General features: G+C 42.8%; 1 protein-coding gene across 1 annotated transcript in view; it reads left to right on the forward strand.

Moving 5' to 3' along the window:
• The window catches only part of RYR3 (ryanodine receptor 3), a 470,522-nt gene that overhangs the window by 218,874 nt on the left and 230,999 nt on the right, over positions 1 to 20,649 (forward strand). The window contains exons 18-20 of the mRNA XM_044925248.2: positions 2,923 to 3,056; positions 5,186 to 5,427; positions 17,696 to 17,888. Coding sequence (XP_044781183.2) covers positions 2,923 to 3,056; positions 5,186 to 5,427; positions 17,696 to 17,888 — 569 coding nt within the window. The remainder of the gene's footprint in view (positions 1 to 2,922; positions 3,057 to 5,185; positions 5,428 to 17,695; positions 17,889 to 20,649) is intronic.

Consider the following 20,649-nt stretch of genomic DNA (forward strand, 5'->3'; position numbering starts at 1 on the left):
AGGTGAATGATCACACCATTGTGATTATCTGGGTCGTGAAGCTCTTTTTTGTATAGTTCTTCTGTGTATTCTTGCCACCTCTTCTTAATATCTTCTGCTTCTGTTAGATTAGAGAAGCCTAATTCCAAGACAGATAACCCCAGATTCTCACGGTGAAGTCCCTGTCTGAGGCCGGCCAGTGGGAGGGCTCCATGCTGTGTGGTCATTCAGAGACACACTTTTCTTCCATCTAGCAGCCTCAGTGTCCCCTAGGACAGGACTTCACAGATTTTATGTGCTTGTGAATCTCTTGAGAATTGTGTCAAACTGAAGGCTCTAATCTGATAGGTTTCTGGGGGTAAGTCTGAGCATCTGTATTTCTGGCAAGTTCCTACGTGATTCCAGTGCTGCGGGATCTCACTTGGAGCAAGGAGACCCTTGGGATTTGTAATCCTTCCTTGGATCTCCACATCCCGCCAAAGGGAGAGTAGAGGGGCCAGCCCTGAAAGCAGTGCATATCACATCCACCCACTTTCCGCTGGCCGGAACTCAGTCACATGACTCCATAACACTGCGAGTGTGTCTGGGAAGTGTAGGCTCTGTGCATAGGATGAGAAGGAGGCAGAGTCTGGTGACCACTGGGAAGTACCCACCACAGCCAACAAGCACCCCAGAGGTCACTGAGATGCTTCCTCTCCATCAGGAAGTACAGATGACCCCTAAGGACTGTGTTTGCATTTCCCCAGGGTGGACTGACCCATCTACATGCCCTTCACTTTTCAAGAAAAATTTATTGGGATATAGTTGATTTACAATGTTGTGTTAGTTTCAGGTGTACAGCTAAAGTGATTCAGTTATACATGTATTAGTTCTTTTTCAAATTCTTTTCACACATAGCTTGTTACAGAATATTGAGTAGAGTTCCCTGTGCTATACAGTAGGTCCATGTTGGTTGTCTGTTTTATATACAATACTGTACCTGTGTTAATCCCCAGCTTCAAATTTATCCCCCCATACAACGTTTCCCCTTTGGTAACGATGTTTGTTTTTGAAATCTGAGTCTATTTCTCGTTTGTAAATAAGTTCATTTATATCATTTTTAAAATTAGGTTCCACGTATGAGTGATATCATATGATATTTGTCTTTCTCTGTCTGACTTCACTCAGTATGACAGTCTCTAAGTCCATTGCAAATGGCAATGTTTTGTTCTTTTTATGGCTCAATAGTATTCCATTGTGTGTGTGTGTGTGTGTGTGTATGCATGCCACATCTTCTTTATCCGTTCATCTGTGGATGGACACCTAGGTTGCTTCCACATCCTGGCTGTTGTAAACAGCGCTGCAGTGAATGTTGGGGTGCATGACCCCAAGAAACGCCTGGTAAAATAAAGCCTGAACACTGTCAGCACATTCTTGATGGCATCGTTTATTTGTAGGTGATGTACTGTCCCATTAGGCTGTGTGCTTTTCAGAGCCTTTTTTCTCCTCACTGATCCTATTGTATGTGGATTAAGCTCTACTTTCCTTCCGGCTGTGACAGCAAGGCTCCTACAGCCGTCACTTCAAGGCAAAACAGATGAAAACGTGCGCTAGGCTGGATGATAAGTATTTAATTTCCTGGCCATCTATAGGCTCTTTTCTTAGAGGGACAAATTATCCTCTGGATTTCCAGTGCCACGGTCATATGTTTCATGGAGTGGTAATGGTGAGAGTCCTCCATAAAACCGCCTTTGCAGTTCTTTTCTGCCTGTCCCGTTAATGTGCTCTGTATTTATTTGGAATGAAGTTGACATTCAGTGAGCCAGGTAGAAAACTGATTTGTGAGAATTATGGATACAAATCCCATCAACAACGTGAAGCTATCCAACCCCACTAAGCATGGAGTCTTCGGTGGCCACTTAGTAAGACTGAACTGGAGCTGCCGCCTCCTTGTCAGCGTAGCCTGCCACAGTCCTGGCTGTTATTCATCCACTGCCGTTTGCACACTCCTCCCCATGGGGGAGACAGGGAGGAGCAGTGCTTGGCCCAGCATGTTTGCTCTGCCACGTTAGGAACATGAAATACGGATGAAGGAGGATTCAGCACAAGGAGACTGGGCGGGCAGGCCAGTGCATGGGAGAGGTGGCCAGGGGCTGTTTTCACCTCCCTGGCAGCTGGCATATGAGGTGGTTTAGGCACAGGATCTGGTAGATTCAGGGTCTGCCTGGTTTGCTCACTCATGGTTTACTCTCACTCTTTGGGGGGAAAAAAGCAGGTGGAAACGTTTCTGAATAGGGATTTCTAGGAAGATAGGGATATCTTAGTGAGCTTTCATGGTATCATAGGAGAAGACCAGCACTCAGAATCTGCCCTGTCGTCCCCTCTACCCCACCCATGTGAAGATCCCAAGCCTGCCACAAGCAAGGGACCTTAGCCAGATGGGAATCTGAGTGTCCTTCAGGAAGCCCTGTGTGAGTGCCTGCTGACCTTGTGCAGAGGGCCCCCAAGGCCAGGCAGGAGCACGTGCTTCAGCCTGAGGTCCATGGGGGCCCTTCCAGCACCTACCCTGAGAGGAAGTTGTTGCCTCACCTCACCCTAGTCCTGGACCTGGCTGGAAAAGAAACCTAGATAGGCTATCTTCAGAGCTCAGACTCTTACTCACTTTAACAGAACAGTGACCACAGGTGGTGTGCCTAGTTTGGAGGGATGGGTCACAAGACTAGGGCAGAGTAGCTAGAAAGGAACCCAACCTCATTTCCCCAAGGGGCAGCAGGCACCTGGGCATCACTCACTCATGTCTGGTGAGGCAGGTGTGGCTTTCTTGACTCTGAACAGGTGCTCATACCTGTCACCTGGCCCTCACCTTTGTGAGGCGGGCTTCCTTCCTGTGCTGTGGCCATCAGGTCCTGCCCACTATGCACCCCCCTCGGGTCCTAAGGTCGGCTGGGGTGTGTCCTGCTGCAGGTTCTGGATGTGCTGTGTTCCCTCTGTCTCTGCGATGGGGTCGCAGTGAGAGCCAACCAGAATCTCATCTGTGACAACTTGCTGCCCCGGAGAAACCTGCTCCTGCAGACGCGGCTGATTAATGACGTAACAAGGTAAGGCCACCACCGTCATTGCGAATGCCCATCTTGTCCCCAGAAAGGAAAGGAAGGGTGCTGATCTCAACTCCAAAGCCACCTACCCATCATCTCCATTCTGATGTGACCACATAAGATAAGACCAGCAAATATGCACATCTTTTAGGGCCTTGTACTCCAACCCCTTCAGCTGAATTTCTCAAACTTCTCCCCATGGAGTAAATATACCACCTGAGGACTAAAGAATTTGGCCTACGGGAGTGATCTACCATGTTTTATTTTAAACATGAATGCATATCTTATGCGTTCTTCATAACATATTTTATTTTGATATACCAACATTTTTTTTTAATCTTTTGATAGCGTGGATGTCCCATGTTGAGACCATGGTTTCTTTTATCCTCTGGCACTTGGCCATTTACCCCCAGGGCCATCTGTGAAGGCCAGAATGGGCTCATGAAGAACCCTGGGAGTCATGAATTCACTGGACCTGGACTAGGGAGCAACTTCAGCAGCTCTCCACCTGGGCTCCCTCCCTACTCTGCAACGTGAGAAAATAACGTCCCCTCCAAAGTGCAGAGCAGGTTCGGGTCTGTGGACATCACACAGGCTTTCTTCTGGGTATCAGTCTTGTTCTTCCCTTGCCCACCCAAAATGGACACAGTCTTATCCCAGGACAGTGGACCTCTAAGAGAAGGATTCCAAGAAGAACAACTCCAAGTGGTTTGTCCCAAGCTTTTAACCATTTTTTTCTGGATACATTAGAATTTCTGTTTCTTAACAAGGTTGCCTAATACTGATGTATCTGCCCCCCATCTTTTTTGTCATAGAGGTTGAATTTTTTTCAGCTTTATTGAGGTATAATTGACAAACAAAAGTGTGAGATATGTAAAGTTTACAATGTGATAATTCAACACATATAAACATTATGAAAGGATTCTCTCTCCCCATGAAGTTAATTAACACTTCCATCACTTCACACATTTACCATTTTTAAATGAGAACATGTGAGTCCTACTCACTTAGTGAATTTCAGTTTTATAATACAGTGTTATCAACTGTGCGTGCATGCATGCTCAGTCATTCACTTCAGTCATGTCCCCATGCGACCCCATGGACTTTAGCCCACCAGTCTCCTCTGTCCATGAGGATTTTCCAGGCAAGAATACTGGAGTAGGTTGCTGTGCCCTCTTCCAGGGGATCTTCCCAACCCAGGGGTTGAACCTGCATCTCCTGCATTGCAGGAGGATTTTTTTACCCACTAAGCCACGATGGGAAGCCCATTATCAACAAAGTCACCATGTTATATCCTCAGGCTTTACTTGTTTGATAAGTGAAAGTTTGTGCCCTTTTATCAACTTCTTGCTATCCTCCTGCCCCTTCTCTCCAGAACTGCTTTTCATTTCTCTCCTTCTAGGAGTCAGACTATTTTTTTTAGATTCCATGTGTAAGTGATACCATGCAGTATTTGTCTGGATTATTTCTAATAGTGACTTCTTAATGCTTTTAAGAGGCCATTATTATTAATAATGCCTATGGGGAAAAGCTTAAATCAATTTACCAGAAGATGGAACCTGAGTAAGTCATTTCTTACACTTAAAGAAAGAGGAGTTTGCAATCATACAACTATACATGATGTTTTCAGCATCTTTACCTATGGTTGGCACTCAGTAAATGTGTGTTGCCTTGAATATTGGAAGATATATCTTTTATATTTTATAACAGAATTAATGTTGTCCTGACATCTCCCACTAAGAACTTGATCAAGTGTTGGAGGCTTGAAGATTATTCTGCTTTAGAACAAGACAAAAATCATGAAATTGCCCTTGCTCTCAGTTTAATTGGGCTTTCCTGGTGGCTCAGACCATAAAGAATCCACCTGCAATGCAGGAGACCCTGGATTGTGAATATGCCCTGGAGAAGAGAATGGCAACCCACTCCAATATTCTTGCCTGGAGAATCCCATGGACAGAGGATCCTGGTGGGCTTTGAGGATCCCATAGGGTCGCAAAGAGTCAGACATGACTGAGCGACTGTCACTTTCACTTTTTGGTTTAATTGGGCCCATGCCTCCTATGGTCTGGTTCAGTTTGCTTTCCTATTTCTTAAGAGTCTGTAGGTGCCACCTGTCTCATGTTTAATTTCAGTATTCGGCCAAACATCTTCCTGGGAGTTGCTGAAGGCTCAGCACAGTACAAGAAGTGGTACTTCGAGCTTATCATCGACCAGGTGGACCCCTTCCTCACAGCAGAGCCCACGCATCTGCGGGTGGGCTGGGCCTCTTCCTCTGGCTACGCTCCTTACCCTGGAGGTGGAGAAGGATGGGGAGGCAATGGTGTTGGTGATGACCTATACTCCTACGGCTTTGATGGACTTCACCTTTGGTCAGGTGAGCACCTTGCCGGGGCTTCGGCCCCTGATTGTTCAAATGGAAATGGTTACTTCTTGTTGAAATGATACAGACTCAAGTCTCAACTAAGTAGATGGTTAAGTAGGAAGAGCATCACATCTGAAATGAGACTGCCCTGCTTTTTTGTATATATGATTTTATGTGTTTGTTGGCTGTGCTGGGTCTATTGTATATATGATTTTATGTGTTTGTTGGCTGTGTAGGGTTGCTGCATGGGGTTTTCTCCAGTTGTGTGACAAGTGGGGGCTACTCTTTAGTTGTGGTGCACATGCTTCTCATTGTGGTGGCTTGTCTTCTGCAGATCACAGGCTGTAGGGTGCATGGGATTCAGTAGCTTAGTTGTGGCACTAAGGCTCAGTAGCTGCAGTTCCCAGGCTCTAGAGCACAGCCTCAGTAGTTGTGGCAGCTACTGAGTTGAGTAGTGGCAACTACTCAGTAGTTGAGGCTAAGTTGCTCCAAGGCCTATGGGGTCTTCCCGGACCAGTGATCGTACCCACGTCTCCTGCACTGACAGGTGGATTCTTTACCACTGAGCCACCAGAGAAGCCTGAGACTGTCCTCTCTTAAACCACGAGTCTGTACTTCAGTTACATCATCTAGTACAGATCCCTTAACTTTTCTCAAGCTCAGTGTCTGCTTCTTTACAATCCTAATTGCATGGATTTGTTAAGGTTACATGGGCCAACAGGAAAGGAGAAAAAGACTGAGCATTTATTGACTTTGCAGTAAGATGCATATCTTTTGTACTTTTTTCCTCTCATTTTATCCTTACAATGACCCCCTACAGTGGATAATATTGATCTCATACTACAGACATGGAAACCGAACACAAAGATGTTTAGTTAACTTATTCGCAGTCACGCAGAGAAGGCTCCATATCTGACTACAAGTCTGTCATCTGGTGGTTGTAACATGCCGCTTTGTCATACACCTTATAAGGTGTCTGGATCTGTACCTGACACACGGTAGTTGCTAATCTCTTAAAAGATTTCAAAGCTTCCTTTTTAGATATACACTTACGCTTTCCCCAGAAATGTCCGTGGTGGTTGCCTGTGGAGTGAGTTGGCTTCTGAATGGGTGGAAATGTAAGACTAACCCTCATACTTTTACCCACAGCAGAGGCTCTACCCCTCCCCTCTCCTAACTACAGCTTGTCTTATCTGTATCTTTTGCAAAACTAGAACTGGAGATATTGTGTCCCTTATAGAAATTCCTTAGGTAAGCATTGTGCTGTGTGCCTCTTGCATAAGGAACCAGGACATACAATCCTCCTCAAATCCAGTACCAGGGGAAAGTTTGTATGTACAAGGTAGACCTATGTATTTTCATTTGTAACCGAGAACTACAAAATCCATCACATTTTCCTCCTCCTCTTAGCTTTCAGCTAAAACCAATAGCTCAGGTCCTAATGACATGTTTCTTACAGTTGATCTTTACTTTCAACTGATCAATATTTTTTAATATTTGTGCTATTTTATATTCAGTATAAACATTTTTTTTACCTCTTAGGAATGATGCAAATATGTTTGTTTATATATGTATCTGGGATCATTTATAAGAAGAAATTGCCTGATTCTGTGTTTTGTGTATCCCAGGGGACAGTGTGTTGCAGACAAAAGTGGGTACAAAATGGCAGGATGATAGAGTAAAGTGAATGTCTTGTTCTCTTATCCTCATGGTTTAACTTTCCCTGGTTCCATTTCATGAGGGGTGAAGGTGGGTCTTCTCTGGATTCACAGAGCCCCACTGTAGAGGCATTGTTTCTGTGGTCATACAGTTGTAGTAACCTTTAGCTTAGGTTATCATCAGATGGCATAAGGATCTCAGAAAGGTATCTCTGGGGAAGTGATTTGAAAACAAAGAATCACTATTCTCATATACTTCCAGCTCCTGAGTTTAATAAAATTGAACCTGTAGGGGGACGAGTGGGGCTGATGAGAGAAAAGCATTGCCCACTGCCTGCTGGTTGCTGCTCAGTTCCTGCCCTCTCTTCACCATGACCCAAGCATTTCTCTGGATCCCAGGTGCATGCGCTCAGTCGTGTCCAACTCTTTGCAGTCACATGGGCTGTAGCCCATCAGGCTCCTCTGTCCATGGACTTCTTCAGGCAAAAATACTGGAGTGGGTTGCCATTTCCTACTCCAGGGGATCTTCCCAACCCAGGGGTCTAATTTGCATCTCTTGCACCTCCTGCATTGGCAGATGGATTCACTACCCCTGCACCACCTGGGAAGCCCTCCCTGGATCCCAGGCTGGACTTATGGAGAACTCTGGATTGACTGAGGCAATATGAAGTCTACCAAGACCCTTAGATGGAGCAGATTGGCCCCTAGTTTCAAAGAAAAACCAACCATTCTCAAAAAAAAAACACATTTATTCCATATTTTCCAGATTTCACAGCACTCCATGGGGCACTTGACATATCCCTTTATAAAAGTTTGCAAAATAAATGCAACAGTGAGTCAGGAGGCAGAGAACCCACTCATTGCACGTCCAGAAAGTGCTGCTCTCAGTGCATTTCAGGACCTGGACATCCATCCTATTGTAGGATCAATCCATCCTACTGTGTGTCATTCCAGGAATGTACAATGTTCCCTTTTTTCTTCTTATCCACTCAAGACCAGAAAGCCAGGTGAATATTACCCACCTAGTAATATAACTTCACCTAGGAGTATTTTGGGGGTCTTCATCACTCAATCTTCAGCATCTGGTGAGATGTCAAGAAACCAGCATCCACAAAATTGGCATCTTTTATGCTCACTAAAATGCAAAGCTTCCTTGGGTCTGGGCATCATTCTGAATTCTCCAACTTGCGCCCAGGTAACATTTATCTTGCAGAAGGCAAAACAGGTAAATATGTCAGCGTGTGCACCAGTGGAAGAAATAAGGTTTCTGTTAATGACTCCCACCAGGACAGCAGTGAATTTTGGACTGTCTGATGAAAAGGTCTAATAGTTGATGGAGAAATGAAATGGAAGTGATGCTCCAACTTACTACAGGAGAGAATACAGGGTGGCTAGGGAGAGAGGGTGGATACTGGTCTGACCGTTTTTCTTCCTTTCTTGAGATGTAAATGCCCGGGTCCACTGCCTGTGTTTCTTATTGGAGTATAGTTGATTTACAGTGTCAAGTTCGTTTCAAGGGCACAGTGAAGTGAATCAGTTATACATATATTCACTTGGGTTTTTTTAGAGTCTTTTTCCATATAAACTATTACAGAGTACTGAGTAGAGTTCTCTGTGCTACACAGCGTATTCTTATTAGTTATCTATTTTGTATATAGTAATGTATACATATCAATCCCAATCTCCCAATTTATCTCTCCGCCCCCCAATCCCCTGGTAACCATAAGTTTGTTTCCTATATCTGTGCCTCCACTTCTGCTTTGTAAACAAGTTCATTGGTACCCTTTTTTTTAGATTCCACTTATAAGTGACATCATGTATTTGTCTTTCTCTGTCTGACTTACTTCGCTCAGTGTGACAATCTCTAGGAACGGGAAAATGTTTGCAAGTGAAGCAACCAACAAGGGATTAATCTCCAAAATATACAAACAGCTTATTCAGCTCAATATCAAAAGAATGAATAATCCAATCGAAAGATGAGTGGAATATCTAAATTGACATTTCTCCAAAGAAGACAAACAAATGGCCAAAGGCAAATGAAAAGATATTCAACATCACAGTTATTAGGGAAAAGCAAGTCAAAACTGCAATGAGGTATCACCTCACACCAGTCAGAGTAGCCATCCTCAAAAAACCCACAAACAAATACTGAAAAGGGTGTGAAGAAAGGGAACCCTCTTATACTATTGATGGGAATGTAAATTGGTGCTGTCACTAGGGAGAACAGTATGGAGGTTCCTTAAAAAAACTAAAATTAGAACTACCATATGACCCAGTGATCCCACTACTGGGCATATTCCCAGAGAAAACCATAATTCAAAAAGGTACATGCACCCCACTGTTCATAGTAACATATTTTACAATATCCAGGGCATAGAAGCAACTTAAATATCCATTGCCAGATAAATGAATAAAGAAGATGTAGTACATATATACAATGGAATATTACTTGGCCATAAAAAGAACAAAATAATGCTATTTGCTGCAGCATGGATGGTCTATTACCTTTAAACTTATCTATATGCATAAATTCATTGGAGAAGGAAATGGCAGCCCACTCCAGTGTTCTTGCCTGGAGAATCCCAGGGACGGGGGAGCCTGGTGGGCTGCCATCTATGGGGTTGCACAGAGTCGGACATGACTGAAGTGACTTAGCATAGCATAGCATAGCATATGCATAAATTAAGCCACAGCCTTGAGCTGGACTTTACTACTTATTAAAGCACAAAGGATGTTGCTGAAGTTGGAAAGGATGGCAGAGCCCTTAATACTTTCGTCAATAGAGAAATTTAAGAAGCAGCAGCATGACTTTGGAGTTATGCCTGGGTTTGAATCCCAGATCTTCACTTACTTAGTTTTTTTGACACCAGGCAAATTACTTGACCTCCCAGATACTTGGTTTCCTCAGATAAAATGAAGATGATATAAGACTTTTAGGAAATGTAAATGAGATGAAGGATGTGAAGTTCTTGACACACACTAAATGCAAAATAAATATATCTTCCCTACTTTCATTGTCTATGAAGTCAACTATCATAGAGACCAAGTGCAGAGTTCTGGGTACCTCCCTTGAGATCATGAGATTAGCTCCATCCTGAGAGGAAACAGAGCCCAGGTTCCATGCTGAATGGGGAAGAAGGTTTCAAAGTGACATCCTGGGAAATATGAATGAGTTTTTCCTCTGTGTAGGAGGAGGGCAGCCTTCATAGGTCTTCACCAAAGCCTATGAAGTTTCTTTCAATCATCAGCTGTACAAATATCCCCCATCTGAACTCTGCCCAGCCCTCCCTACAGGCTCCTGAGTCAGCCCAGCCACTGTGAATATCCTTGCAAAGGAATGGCTCCTTTCTTGTCCTGGCATCACTTTCCCTCTCCTGATACAGCCTTTACATATGTAGCCTTTCAGAACTGCAGGTGGGGGTGAATTTGGCTCAGAGTAGCCTATATAGGAGGGCTTTCTAGGTGGTGCAGTGGTAAAGAATTTGTCTGCCAATGCAGGAGATGCAAGAGATGGGGATTCAACCCCTGGGTTAGGAAGATCCCTTGGAGTAGGAAATGGCAACCCAATCCAGTATTCTTGCCTGGGAAATTCCATGGACAGAGGGGCCTGGCGGGCTACAGTCCATGGGGGTCACAAAAAGTTGGACATGACTGAGCATGCACACACACACACACACACACACACACACACACACACAAAGCCATATAGTACATCACTGGTTAGGGAGCCATTTCATAGGAGGAAATCACACCCCCTCTTCCCTTGTTGTAAATTTTCTCCTTGAAAATTTTGAATAAGCAAAGGAATTCACCTTCTCAAGAGATAAAGTGATACAGAAAGTAAATGAATGGAATAAAATTCTTTGCTGATTCCTTAGCACTTCTGACTCATCAGGACAATTTGATGAGAGGGCTCCTGCCTCCCTACTAGGACGAGCTCCAGGGTATTGGTTCATCTATCAAAACACAGCCCACTGTGACTTGGACTTTTCCAACCACAGTGCTATATGTAGAGGATTCAAGAAGTAGCTGTAGGACACCACAGTTTTGATGTATCTGGATCTTCTCTGTTTCCAAATGCCTGAGTATTTGTGTTTACGTTGTAACACCAAACTCTGCGGTGCCTGGGGCAATGGAAATGCTGAGCGTCAGTGTTTCCAATTGTCTACATGACTCATCAGAAGCAATAAAAGTGTGCAGTAACACATCCTTAGGTTCATTTGAAGATGTGTGGCATGTGATTAAGTGGCTTTTTCCTTCATCTTAAAAATGCTAGGCTTGGAATGGCCTTTCCAAGCCCTCTGGGACCTTCCAACGGTCCTGAGCCTGTAAGTCAGGGGTTTTCTTCAGACTTACAGAAGCCACAAGGCTTCCCAGACTGTCCCAATAGGTGGTCTCTAGGATTATTCAGAGTTCCTAATATCTAGCAAAGCAGTTAAAGCGATTTAGAAAAACTCTCCATGTCATATTTGCTTCTCCTTTCTACAGCATCACATGCCTGTTGTGCCAAAAGCATCCAGTACATTTTAAATGTATTTGAAAGTGCCTGTTTAGAGCATGGTCTTTCAATAGAGATTTACTGATTTTTCAGTAACTCGATTTTCAAGTCACTTTCCTGGACTCAGTCCTCAATGCTATGATTCTCTGTACTGTTGTTTTTACCTAATATTATAAAGGACATAACATCCCAACAATATGCTAGTAAGCTTATCTCCTATTAACCTAGTAATGGAAGTGTCTGGAGTTACACGAGCAATAGAAATAGCATTTATTGTAAGTTGCACTGTGTCAGGCTCTTCCAGTTACTCTTATGGAATAATTCATTCAAAACTCACAGTAAACCCAGGACATTATTATTTTCATTAGATAGATGAGGAACCTGAGTCCACAAAGGTAAGTGGCTTGCCCAAGCTCACACAGTAAGTGGCAGAACCAGGACTCAAGCGCAGGGAGCCTGGTTCTAGAAACACCCTTTAACTGCTACATGCAACTGCCTCTCGAGAGGTACACAGGACATAAGTCATTGTCTTGTCAAAATCATGGGAATAATAATTTGCTGTGCTTAGTCACTCAGTCATGTCTGATTCTTTGCAACCCCATGGACTGTAACCCATCAAGCTCCACTGTCCGTGGGATTATCCCGGCAAGGTTACTGGAGTGAGTTGCCATTTCTTTCTCTAGGGAATAATAACCATACCTTAAAAACCTCTTGACAGTGTCACTGGGAGCATTACTGTCCCCATTTTGTGGACATAGAAGCTGACTTTTTAATGAAATCACAGCAGGTAAAGACTGGGTATTTGAACTCAGCCCTTTCTGTGGCTCTGAGACCGCTCTCGCCCCTACCCAACCCCCATGCCACCTCATTACAGGCAGTTGGAAAAACAAGCATATTGTTTAAATGTGGATGTAGAACCCTTCAGAATCATCTGGAGTCATGAAAACCCTCCTCAGGTAGAGATTGCTTCTTCCAGATGGGAACGGTTTTATGAAACAGAATGTACAAAAGCAGTCTCACAATTCCAATTTTCTAGTTTCAAATCTTTACTCACGTTTTAGAGCTGATGTACTTTATCAAATGACCTTTTACAACATGAATGTTACATGAAATGGACTCTCTTATTCAAATAGATTTCTCATTACATTGCCCTAAGCACTTGCTAAGCACATGCTTTATATCCAGTGATTAACCACAGTCTCCCTTCAGTTTCTGGATAATATTGATCCCAACTCTATAGTCTCTATATGTTTTAAATATAGGCTCAGACTATGATTTCAGCTTGCCCACAGATGCTCTTAACAACTGTTCCAATGGCAACTTCTCCTAGGCTCGCAGCCTCTTAAAATAAGGGAGATAAAAGACAATGTCCTTCAGCACAAGGACACAGTTGCTCATCCTGGTGGTGGTTTTCAACCGAGGGAGCACACTGGACAGATACTCATCACAGCCCCGGTGCTGTGGTGTAAATAAAGCTTGGAAGCTTGGTTTCTGATGGCATCAAAGCACTGCTGTGTGAAGAACATCCACCATGAAGGCTACTCTTCATCTTTTACTGGCTGAGTCTCAGACTGGCACAGAAGCCAGAAGTAAATTCTGAGAGGGTGGGATGAGGGCACCAGAGTCATAATTCAACACGGTCAGTTTTGTCCCAGTTAATGTGGATCTCAGAAAGGTGAGATCTGTTAGTATCTTTGTTTTCTCAGCTGTATCAGGCCTTAGTTGTGGCACATGGGATCTTTTCATTGCAGCACACGGGCTCTCTCTAGTGTGGCATGCGGGCTTAGTTGCTTCTCAGCAAGTGGGATCTTAGTTCGCTGACCAAGGATTGAACCCACGTCCCCTGCACTGAAAGGCAGATTCTTAACCCCTGGGCCACCAGGGAAGTCCCTTCATTTGTATCTTTATCCAGTAAGGATATGGATACTTTTGAAGTTAGTTGTCTAACTCAGCATTTCAATTAATTCCTGGTTTTCACAAATCCATAGAAATCTCTTGGGATTTATTCAAATGACTGCAGTGATATTTTCCAGAAGTTAAACTAATTGAAAAAGAAATAGTTAAAGCAGGAAAGATTGGTTTTTAATGGAAAAACAATAGCTCTTAAGAATGAGAAAATTATGGCAAGGTTTGCTGAGGCCTCTTGAGAAACCTGTATGCAGGTCAGGAAGCAACAGTTAGAACTGGACATGGAATAACAGACTGGTTCCAAATAGGAAAGGGAGTACGTCACGGCTGTATATTGTCACCCTGCTTATTTAACTTATATGCAGAGTACATCATGAGAAACGCTGGGCTGGAAGAAGCACAAGCTGGAATCAAGATTGCTGGGAGAAATATCAATAACCTCCGATATGCAGATGACACCACCCTTATGGCAGAAAGTGAAGAGGAACTCAAAAGCCTCTTGATGAAAGTGAAAGAGGAGAGTGAAAAAGTTGGCTTAAAGCTCAACATTCAGAAAATGAAGATCATGGCATCTGGTCCCATCACTTCATGGGAAGTAGATGAGGAAACAGTGGGAACAGTGTCAGACTTCATCTTTATGGGCTCCAAAATCACTGCAGATGGTGACTGCAGCCATGAAATTAAAAGATGCTTACTCCTTGGAAGGAAAGTTATGACCAACCTAGATAGCATATTCAAAAGCAGAGACATTACCTTGCAAACAAAGGTCCGTTTAGTCAAGGCTATGGTTTTTCCACTGGTCATGTATGGATGTGAGAGTTGGACTGTGAAGAAAGCTGAACACTGAAGAATTGATGCTTTGAACTGTGGTGTTGGAGAAGACTCTTGAGAGTCCCTTGGACTGCAAGGAGATCCAGCCAGTCCATTCTGAAGGAGATCAGCCCTGGGTGTTCTTTGGAAGGAATGATGCTAAAGCTGAAACTCCAGTCCTTTGGCCACCTCATGTGAAGAGTTGACTCATTGGAAAAGACTCTGATGCTGGGAGGGATTGGGGGCAGGAGGAGAAGGGGATGACAGAGGATGAGATGGCTGGATGGCATCACTGACTCGATGGACGTGAGTCTGAGTGAACTCTGGGAGTTGGTGATGGACAAGGAGGCCTGGCGTGCTGCGATTCATGGGGTCGCAAAGGGTCAGACACGACTGAGTGACTGAACTGAACTGAATACCATAGGTTCCTTTCATAACAGAGTTAATATGATAAGGAAGGAAAGATTCTGGGACCCTGGGGTATCTTCACTCCTTAACAGGAGCTGAGAGGTCTCAGTCTTGTCAAATGGAGACAGGAAAAGTATCAAACCTACATACTCATCAAGTTTGCTAAGATTTTTTTGTTTTAAATAGTGTTGATTGTAGGTCCTACAGGCTTCCCAGGTGGCCCGAGTGGTAAAAAGCCTGCCTGCCAATGCGGGAGACATAAGAGACGCAATTTGATCCCTGAGTCAGGAAGATCCCCTGGAGGACGGCACAGATCCCACCCCAGTATTCTTGCCCAGAGAATTCCATGGACAGAGGAGACCTGGTGGGCTACAGTCCGTAGGGTCACAAATAGTCAGACACAACTCAAGTAACTTAGCATACATGTAAGTCCTACAGTGAGGAAATTATTCTTCATTCTCAGTGATGCAACAAGGTGTAAAGTTACAAAAACAGAGAAAGTGAAAGTGGAGAGTGAAAAAGTTGGCCTAAAGCTCAACATTCAGAAACGAAGATCATGGCATCTGGTCCCATCACTTCATGGGAAGTAGATGAGGAAACAGTGGGAACAGTGTCAGACTTCATCTTTATGGCTCTAAAATCACTGCAGATGGTGACTGCAGCCATGAAATTAAAAGATGCTTACTTCTTAAAAGGAAAGTTATGACCAACCTAGATAGCATATTCAAAAGCAGAGATATTACTTTGCAAACAAAGGTCCATCTAGTCAAGACTATGGTTTTTCCTGTGGTCATGTATGGATATGAGAGTTGGACTGTGAAGAAGGCTGAGTGCCAAAAAATTGATGCTTTTGAACTGTGGTGTTGGAGAAGACTCTTGAGAGTCCCTTGGACTGCAAGGAGATCCAACCAGTCCATTCTGAAGGAGATCAGCCCTGGGTGTTCTTGGAAGGACTGATGCTAAAGCTGAAACTCCAGTACTTTGGCCACCTCATGCGAAGAGTTGACTCATTGGAAAAGACTCTGATGCTGGGAGGGATTGGGGGCAGGAGGAGAAGGGGATGACAGAGGATGAGATGGCTGGATGGCATCACTGACTCGATGGACGTGAGTCTGAGTGAACTCTGGGAGTTGGTGATGGTCAGGGAGGCCTGGCGTGCTGCGATTCATGGGGTCGCAAAGAGTTGGACAGGACTAAGCGACTGAACTGAACTGAGGCCATCCCAGCCTAATGTGCCAGTGTGCACTGAATGTTTCAGATGCTGTTGTGCTGTTACTGTGCTGGTGGTCCAGGTTCTTTATTCCCCGACCACCGTCGTCAAGCCCAGCCTCTCCTAACTCGAGCCATTCTGCAGATATGTCATACACTCATATACTCCTTTTGCACAAGCTGTTCCTTCTGTCTGGAATGCTCATTTCTTTCTCATTTATCTAGTGAACCTTTCTTCATTTTGAACTTGTTGCACACTCCCAGGCTGACTTAGCATCTTCTGCCTCTAAAGACATCTCATTATGTACACCTTCACTCAAACTGTTACACTGAACTGTAGTTCTTTATTTGAACTACGAATTTCTTCGGGACTGGAACTGGTCCTCTGTCTTTGATCCCCAGCCCCAAGTACAATATCTGCCTCATTACTGTTTGTGGAAGGGTGGGAGGGAATATAGTATGGTTTTGTCAATTACCCAAAATAACCAGAAGTGAGTACCTAATTTTTCATTAAGGAGAATGTAGTAGTTTCACTCTTTTAAAATCCACTGCTTGGTTTGGAATCTATTACTAGAATAGCAATAACCACTGAAAACATTAAAGAGTTCTAAACAGAGATTAGAAATATTACATAGCATAGATGTATGTACAAGATTTATGAACAACTCATATACTCATCATGAAGGGATTTTTAAATTACCTTTTAACAGTGTGTTATTGTCATTAAACTCTATTTTCTGATGAATATTCCATTATAAAATCAAATATTTGCAATGTGATAAATGGAAAAAACAAGTTACAAAGCCTATAATATCCCAGTTTGTAAATTAATATATATATGAAAAAGTTAAAATTTTTTATTTTACATTTTTCCCTTATTTATATTTTTCTATATATACGGTTAACATTTATAATGAATGTGTACTGCTTCCATGATCAAGAAACACGATATACACTTCTAAGAGCTTTGCTCGAAACCCTGTTCAAGGGTTTTTGACGAAACCTTTTGCCCCTTCATTGCCCCCAACTGAACTGAAAAGTTGGTAGGGGGATGGGCAGAGTGGTTCCGATAATTTACTTCTAAACCTTCCAGAATTCGATGGTATAACATAGAAAACGTAAGAGATGATTTTCCTACTACTTCACGTTAGGTCAGGAAATGGTAAATCATCTTACAAAAGATAAGCAACAATAAAAGAAATCAGCAGTACAGCAAATGACTGACAATGGGTTTCCCTGCCTCAGTAAAGTCATAAAATTCTTTAGAACTAGCAAGTAAACTGTTCATGACTAGATAGTCTTGCCCTACTCACTTGGACAGCTCCTTCATCCAGTGCTGAAGCAGCCATGTCTTTTAGAGGACAGGGAAGAGAGGAAGGTCTTTAAGTATCTATGAATACACACACACACACACACACACACACACACACGCTTGCTCGCTCGCTCACGCTCGCTCGCTCTCTCTCTCTCTCTCTCTCAGCCATCCCTAGCAATGCAGTTTGCCTGTTACCTTAGACACCATGCCAGAATCTGAGCACACATTGAATGGGTTGAATTCTCATTTGTTCTCATTCCTGGCAGCCTGAGCGTTTCCTCTGGGACTCATCTCATCATGGCTGTCCATTCGTAGAGCTTAGGAAACCACTTCTCATTGCTCACCTCACACAGGAAAGGCAAAGTCGCATTTAAATGCAGTGTATCCAGACCTCTGTCCCTCCTCCCCGCCAGGGTGGCCTGTGAATGTTTCCCCAGAGTCCCACATGCCTTCCTCCTGTTCTTTGCTCACCAGGTCGCATACCCAGAGCCGTGGCCTCCATCAACCAGCACCTCCTAAAGTCAGACGACGTGGTAAGCTGTTGCCTGGACCTGGGGGCACCCAGCATCTCTTTCCGCATCAACGGGCAGCCTGTGCAGGGGATGTTTGAGAACTTCAACACAGATGGGCTCTTCTTCCCTGTGGTGAGCTTTTCAGCAGGTGTCAAGTAAGTTATGGCTGTGATTTTATGGAGAGTAGTTGTTTCCCCACCTCCCCATCGTTCTTATGAGCTGGCGAGCATGGTAATCTTCAGGGTTTCAGCACCATGAGCCAAACTCCCCCAAGAAAGCAATGGAGAAAGGGGAGGAGCAATTTAGAGTCACGTGTATATACTTTTTGGACACATACCTCCTGCCTGGATTTATATATAATGTCCTCTGATAAATAGTAAGATGAATAAGATAAATCTTACATAGAAAATGACCTTCATAATTATAGCAAGTATTTTATGCTCTTTATAAAAAAATTTAAAAGATACCATTATAAATAAGACAATAAATACCACCCATAATCCCAGTGTTTACTTATAATCTCTATTACTATTTTGGTGTATTTTCATCAAGATTTTTATATTATAGATACATGTATTTTTAAATTAACATCATACTAAGTAGGAAGTTTTATGTCTTGATTATTTTTCATTCAATAATAAGTAGTAAGTATTTTCCTGAGTTATTAAGTATCTTCCTCAAAATGATTTTTATGGCCAATAATACCCTTTTATTTGGCCATCCATAATATAACCATTACTTTGTGTTAGACTTTCATGCTGATTTCATTTTTATTGTCACAAATGAAATTATTATCAACATCCTTGAGGATAACTCATTGTCTGCATTTCTGTTTAGTTCCTCCCAGAACCAGATTAAAAGGTATAATATTTTTAAAGTCTAACCTCATAGTTGCTTGGCTGAAGAGACTTTCAGGAAGATTGTATGAATATTCAGAATTCATGATCAACAATTCTAAAAATCTAAAAAGCTCTGAAAAGCATCCATTTGTTCTTTAACTAATTTCACTGCAAAATCTGACCTGAACTCATTTTATGGCAAAAACCATCATCAACAGAAATCAGACTGTTTTCAATTTTTCATGTATTCTATTTCTTGTGAATATTTACGTTTAACTGCAAAAATATCAGTGTGTTTAATTATGGAGTACAGCCGCTCCCCTAGCTGGAGGTTCGGTTTAATATATACTACATCTCATCTTTGTCCTTTTTTATTTATTATTATCATTTGAATTGGCTGCTCCAGGTCTTATTTGTGGTACATGGGATCTTCGATCTTCCCTGCAGTATGCAGAATCTTCTTGGCTGCAGCATGCGGGATCTTTAGCTTTGGTAGGAGAACTTTTAGCTGTGGCATGTGAGATCTAGTTCCCTGACCAAGGGTGGAACCTGGCCCTGGCATTGGGATCAGAGAGTATTAGCCACTGGACCGCCTGGGAAGTCCCTGTCTTTTTTTAAAATCTAAAGTCCCAAGTCTGAAGAACAGCTGCAAAAATTTCAGAAAAAGGATTTGTGCCTGTGGTATCATTTAAAGTAACCCAACTGATTGGCTTCTCGTTAACTTTTACTGATATTGGTTATTTTTAATCTTTGCCAATTTGAAGAAATTGTATCTTAAAGTTTTAGCTTCCTATTTCTTTGATTACTGATGTGGTTAAACATCTTTTATGCTTACTACTCTTACATACTATTTCAGCCCAGTATTTTTTTAAATTTTGTCTTCCCTGCCTTTCTGGTATTAATTTTATGAGCAATTTTTATATATTAAGGTTATTAAACTATTATTGCTTTCATATATTTTCCTAGTTTGTGATTTATCTTTTTAACACTGTTTTTTTTTCCTATTTTTTTTCCCTTTTACAAAAGTAATGCAAGTCCAAAGAACATAAATACCAAGAACCCATAATTGTACCATCCAGAGATAATCATATTACTTTTTATTTATACATCTCAATAAATTTACATTACATTGGGCTTGTACTATGCCTACTGTTGTCCTTCATACTTTAACAACGCCAACCATCATGTTCATTGTTCTGTCCCTTTCCTTGTACCAGTTGGATGCTGTATTATTTTAGTCTGAGAATACACTTTAACATTTTTAAGGCAAGACTTCATTATAACGCTCTTGTTGCAAAATTTTCTTATCCATTCTTGATCCCTGCTTGCTAAAGAGCTCATAATTGAGTGGGAAACTAGAGTAAATACATTTAAAATCATGTTGATTTCCATTTAAAAAGGGTCATGAAAAGAGGAGAGTTGTGGAGAAGGCAATGGTACCCCACTCCAGTACTCTTGCCTGGAAAATCCCATGGACGGAGGAGCCTGGTAGGCTGCAGTCCATGCGGTCGCGAAGAGTCGGACACGACTGAGCGACTTCACTTTCACTTCTCACTTTCATGCGTTGGAGGAGGAAATGGCAACCCACTCCAGTGTTCTTGCCTGGAGAATCCCAGGGATGGGGCAGCCTGGTGAGCTGCCATCTATGGGGTTGCACAGAGTCGGACACGACTGAAGTGACTTAGCAGCAGCAGCAGCAGTGGAGAGCATACATTTAGAGCTGGGACCACAAAAAAATCCATCTGAGAACTTCTAGTACCCTAGTGATGGGACTTCCAGAGTGATACCACTGTGACAGATCTTAGTACCTCCCGAAGGTTGATAAACCAAGGCATATGCAAGTATTCCCCCCCCAAAAATGGATATAACTTTCTGTTTCAGTTAAATAAACTATTTAGGAGTAAAGAGTTATCCTTTGGATATAATATTTAGCCTTTGGAATTTGCCACCGATATGCAAACATATATCATATATAGGGCTTCCCAGGTGGCACTACTGGTAAAGAACCTGCCTGCCAATGCAGGAGATTTAAGAGATGCAAGTTCAATCCTTGGGTCATGAAGATTCCCTGAAAGAG

The sequence above is a fragment of the Bubalus bubalis genome, chromosome 11 (assembly GCF_019923935.1).
Source record: "Bubalus bubalis isolate 160015118507 breed Murrah chromosome 11, NDDB_SH_1, whole genome shotgun sequence".
Taxonomy (NCBI): domain Eukaryota; kingdom Metazoa; phylum Chordata; class Mammalia; order Artiodactyla; family Bovidae; genus Bubalus; species Bubalus bubalis.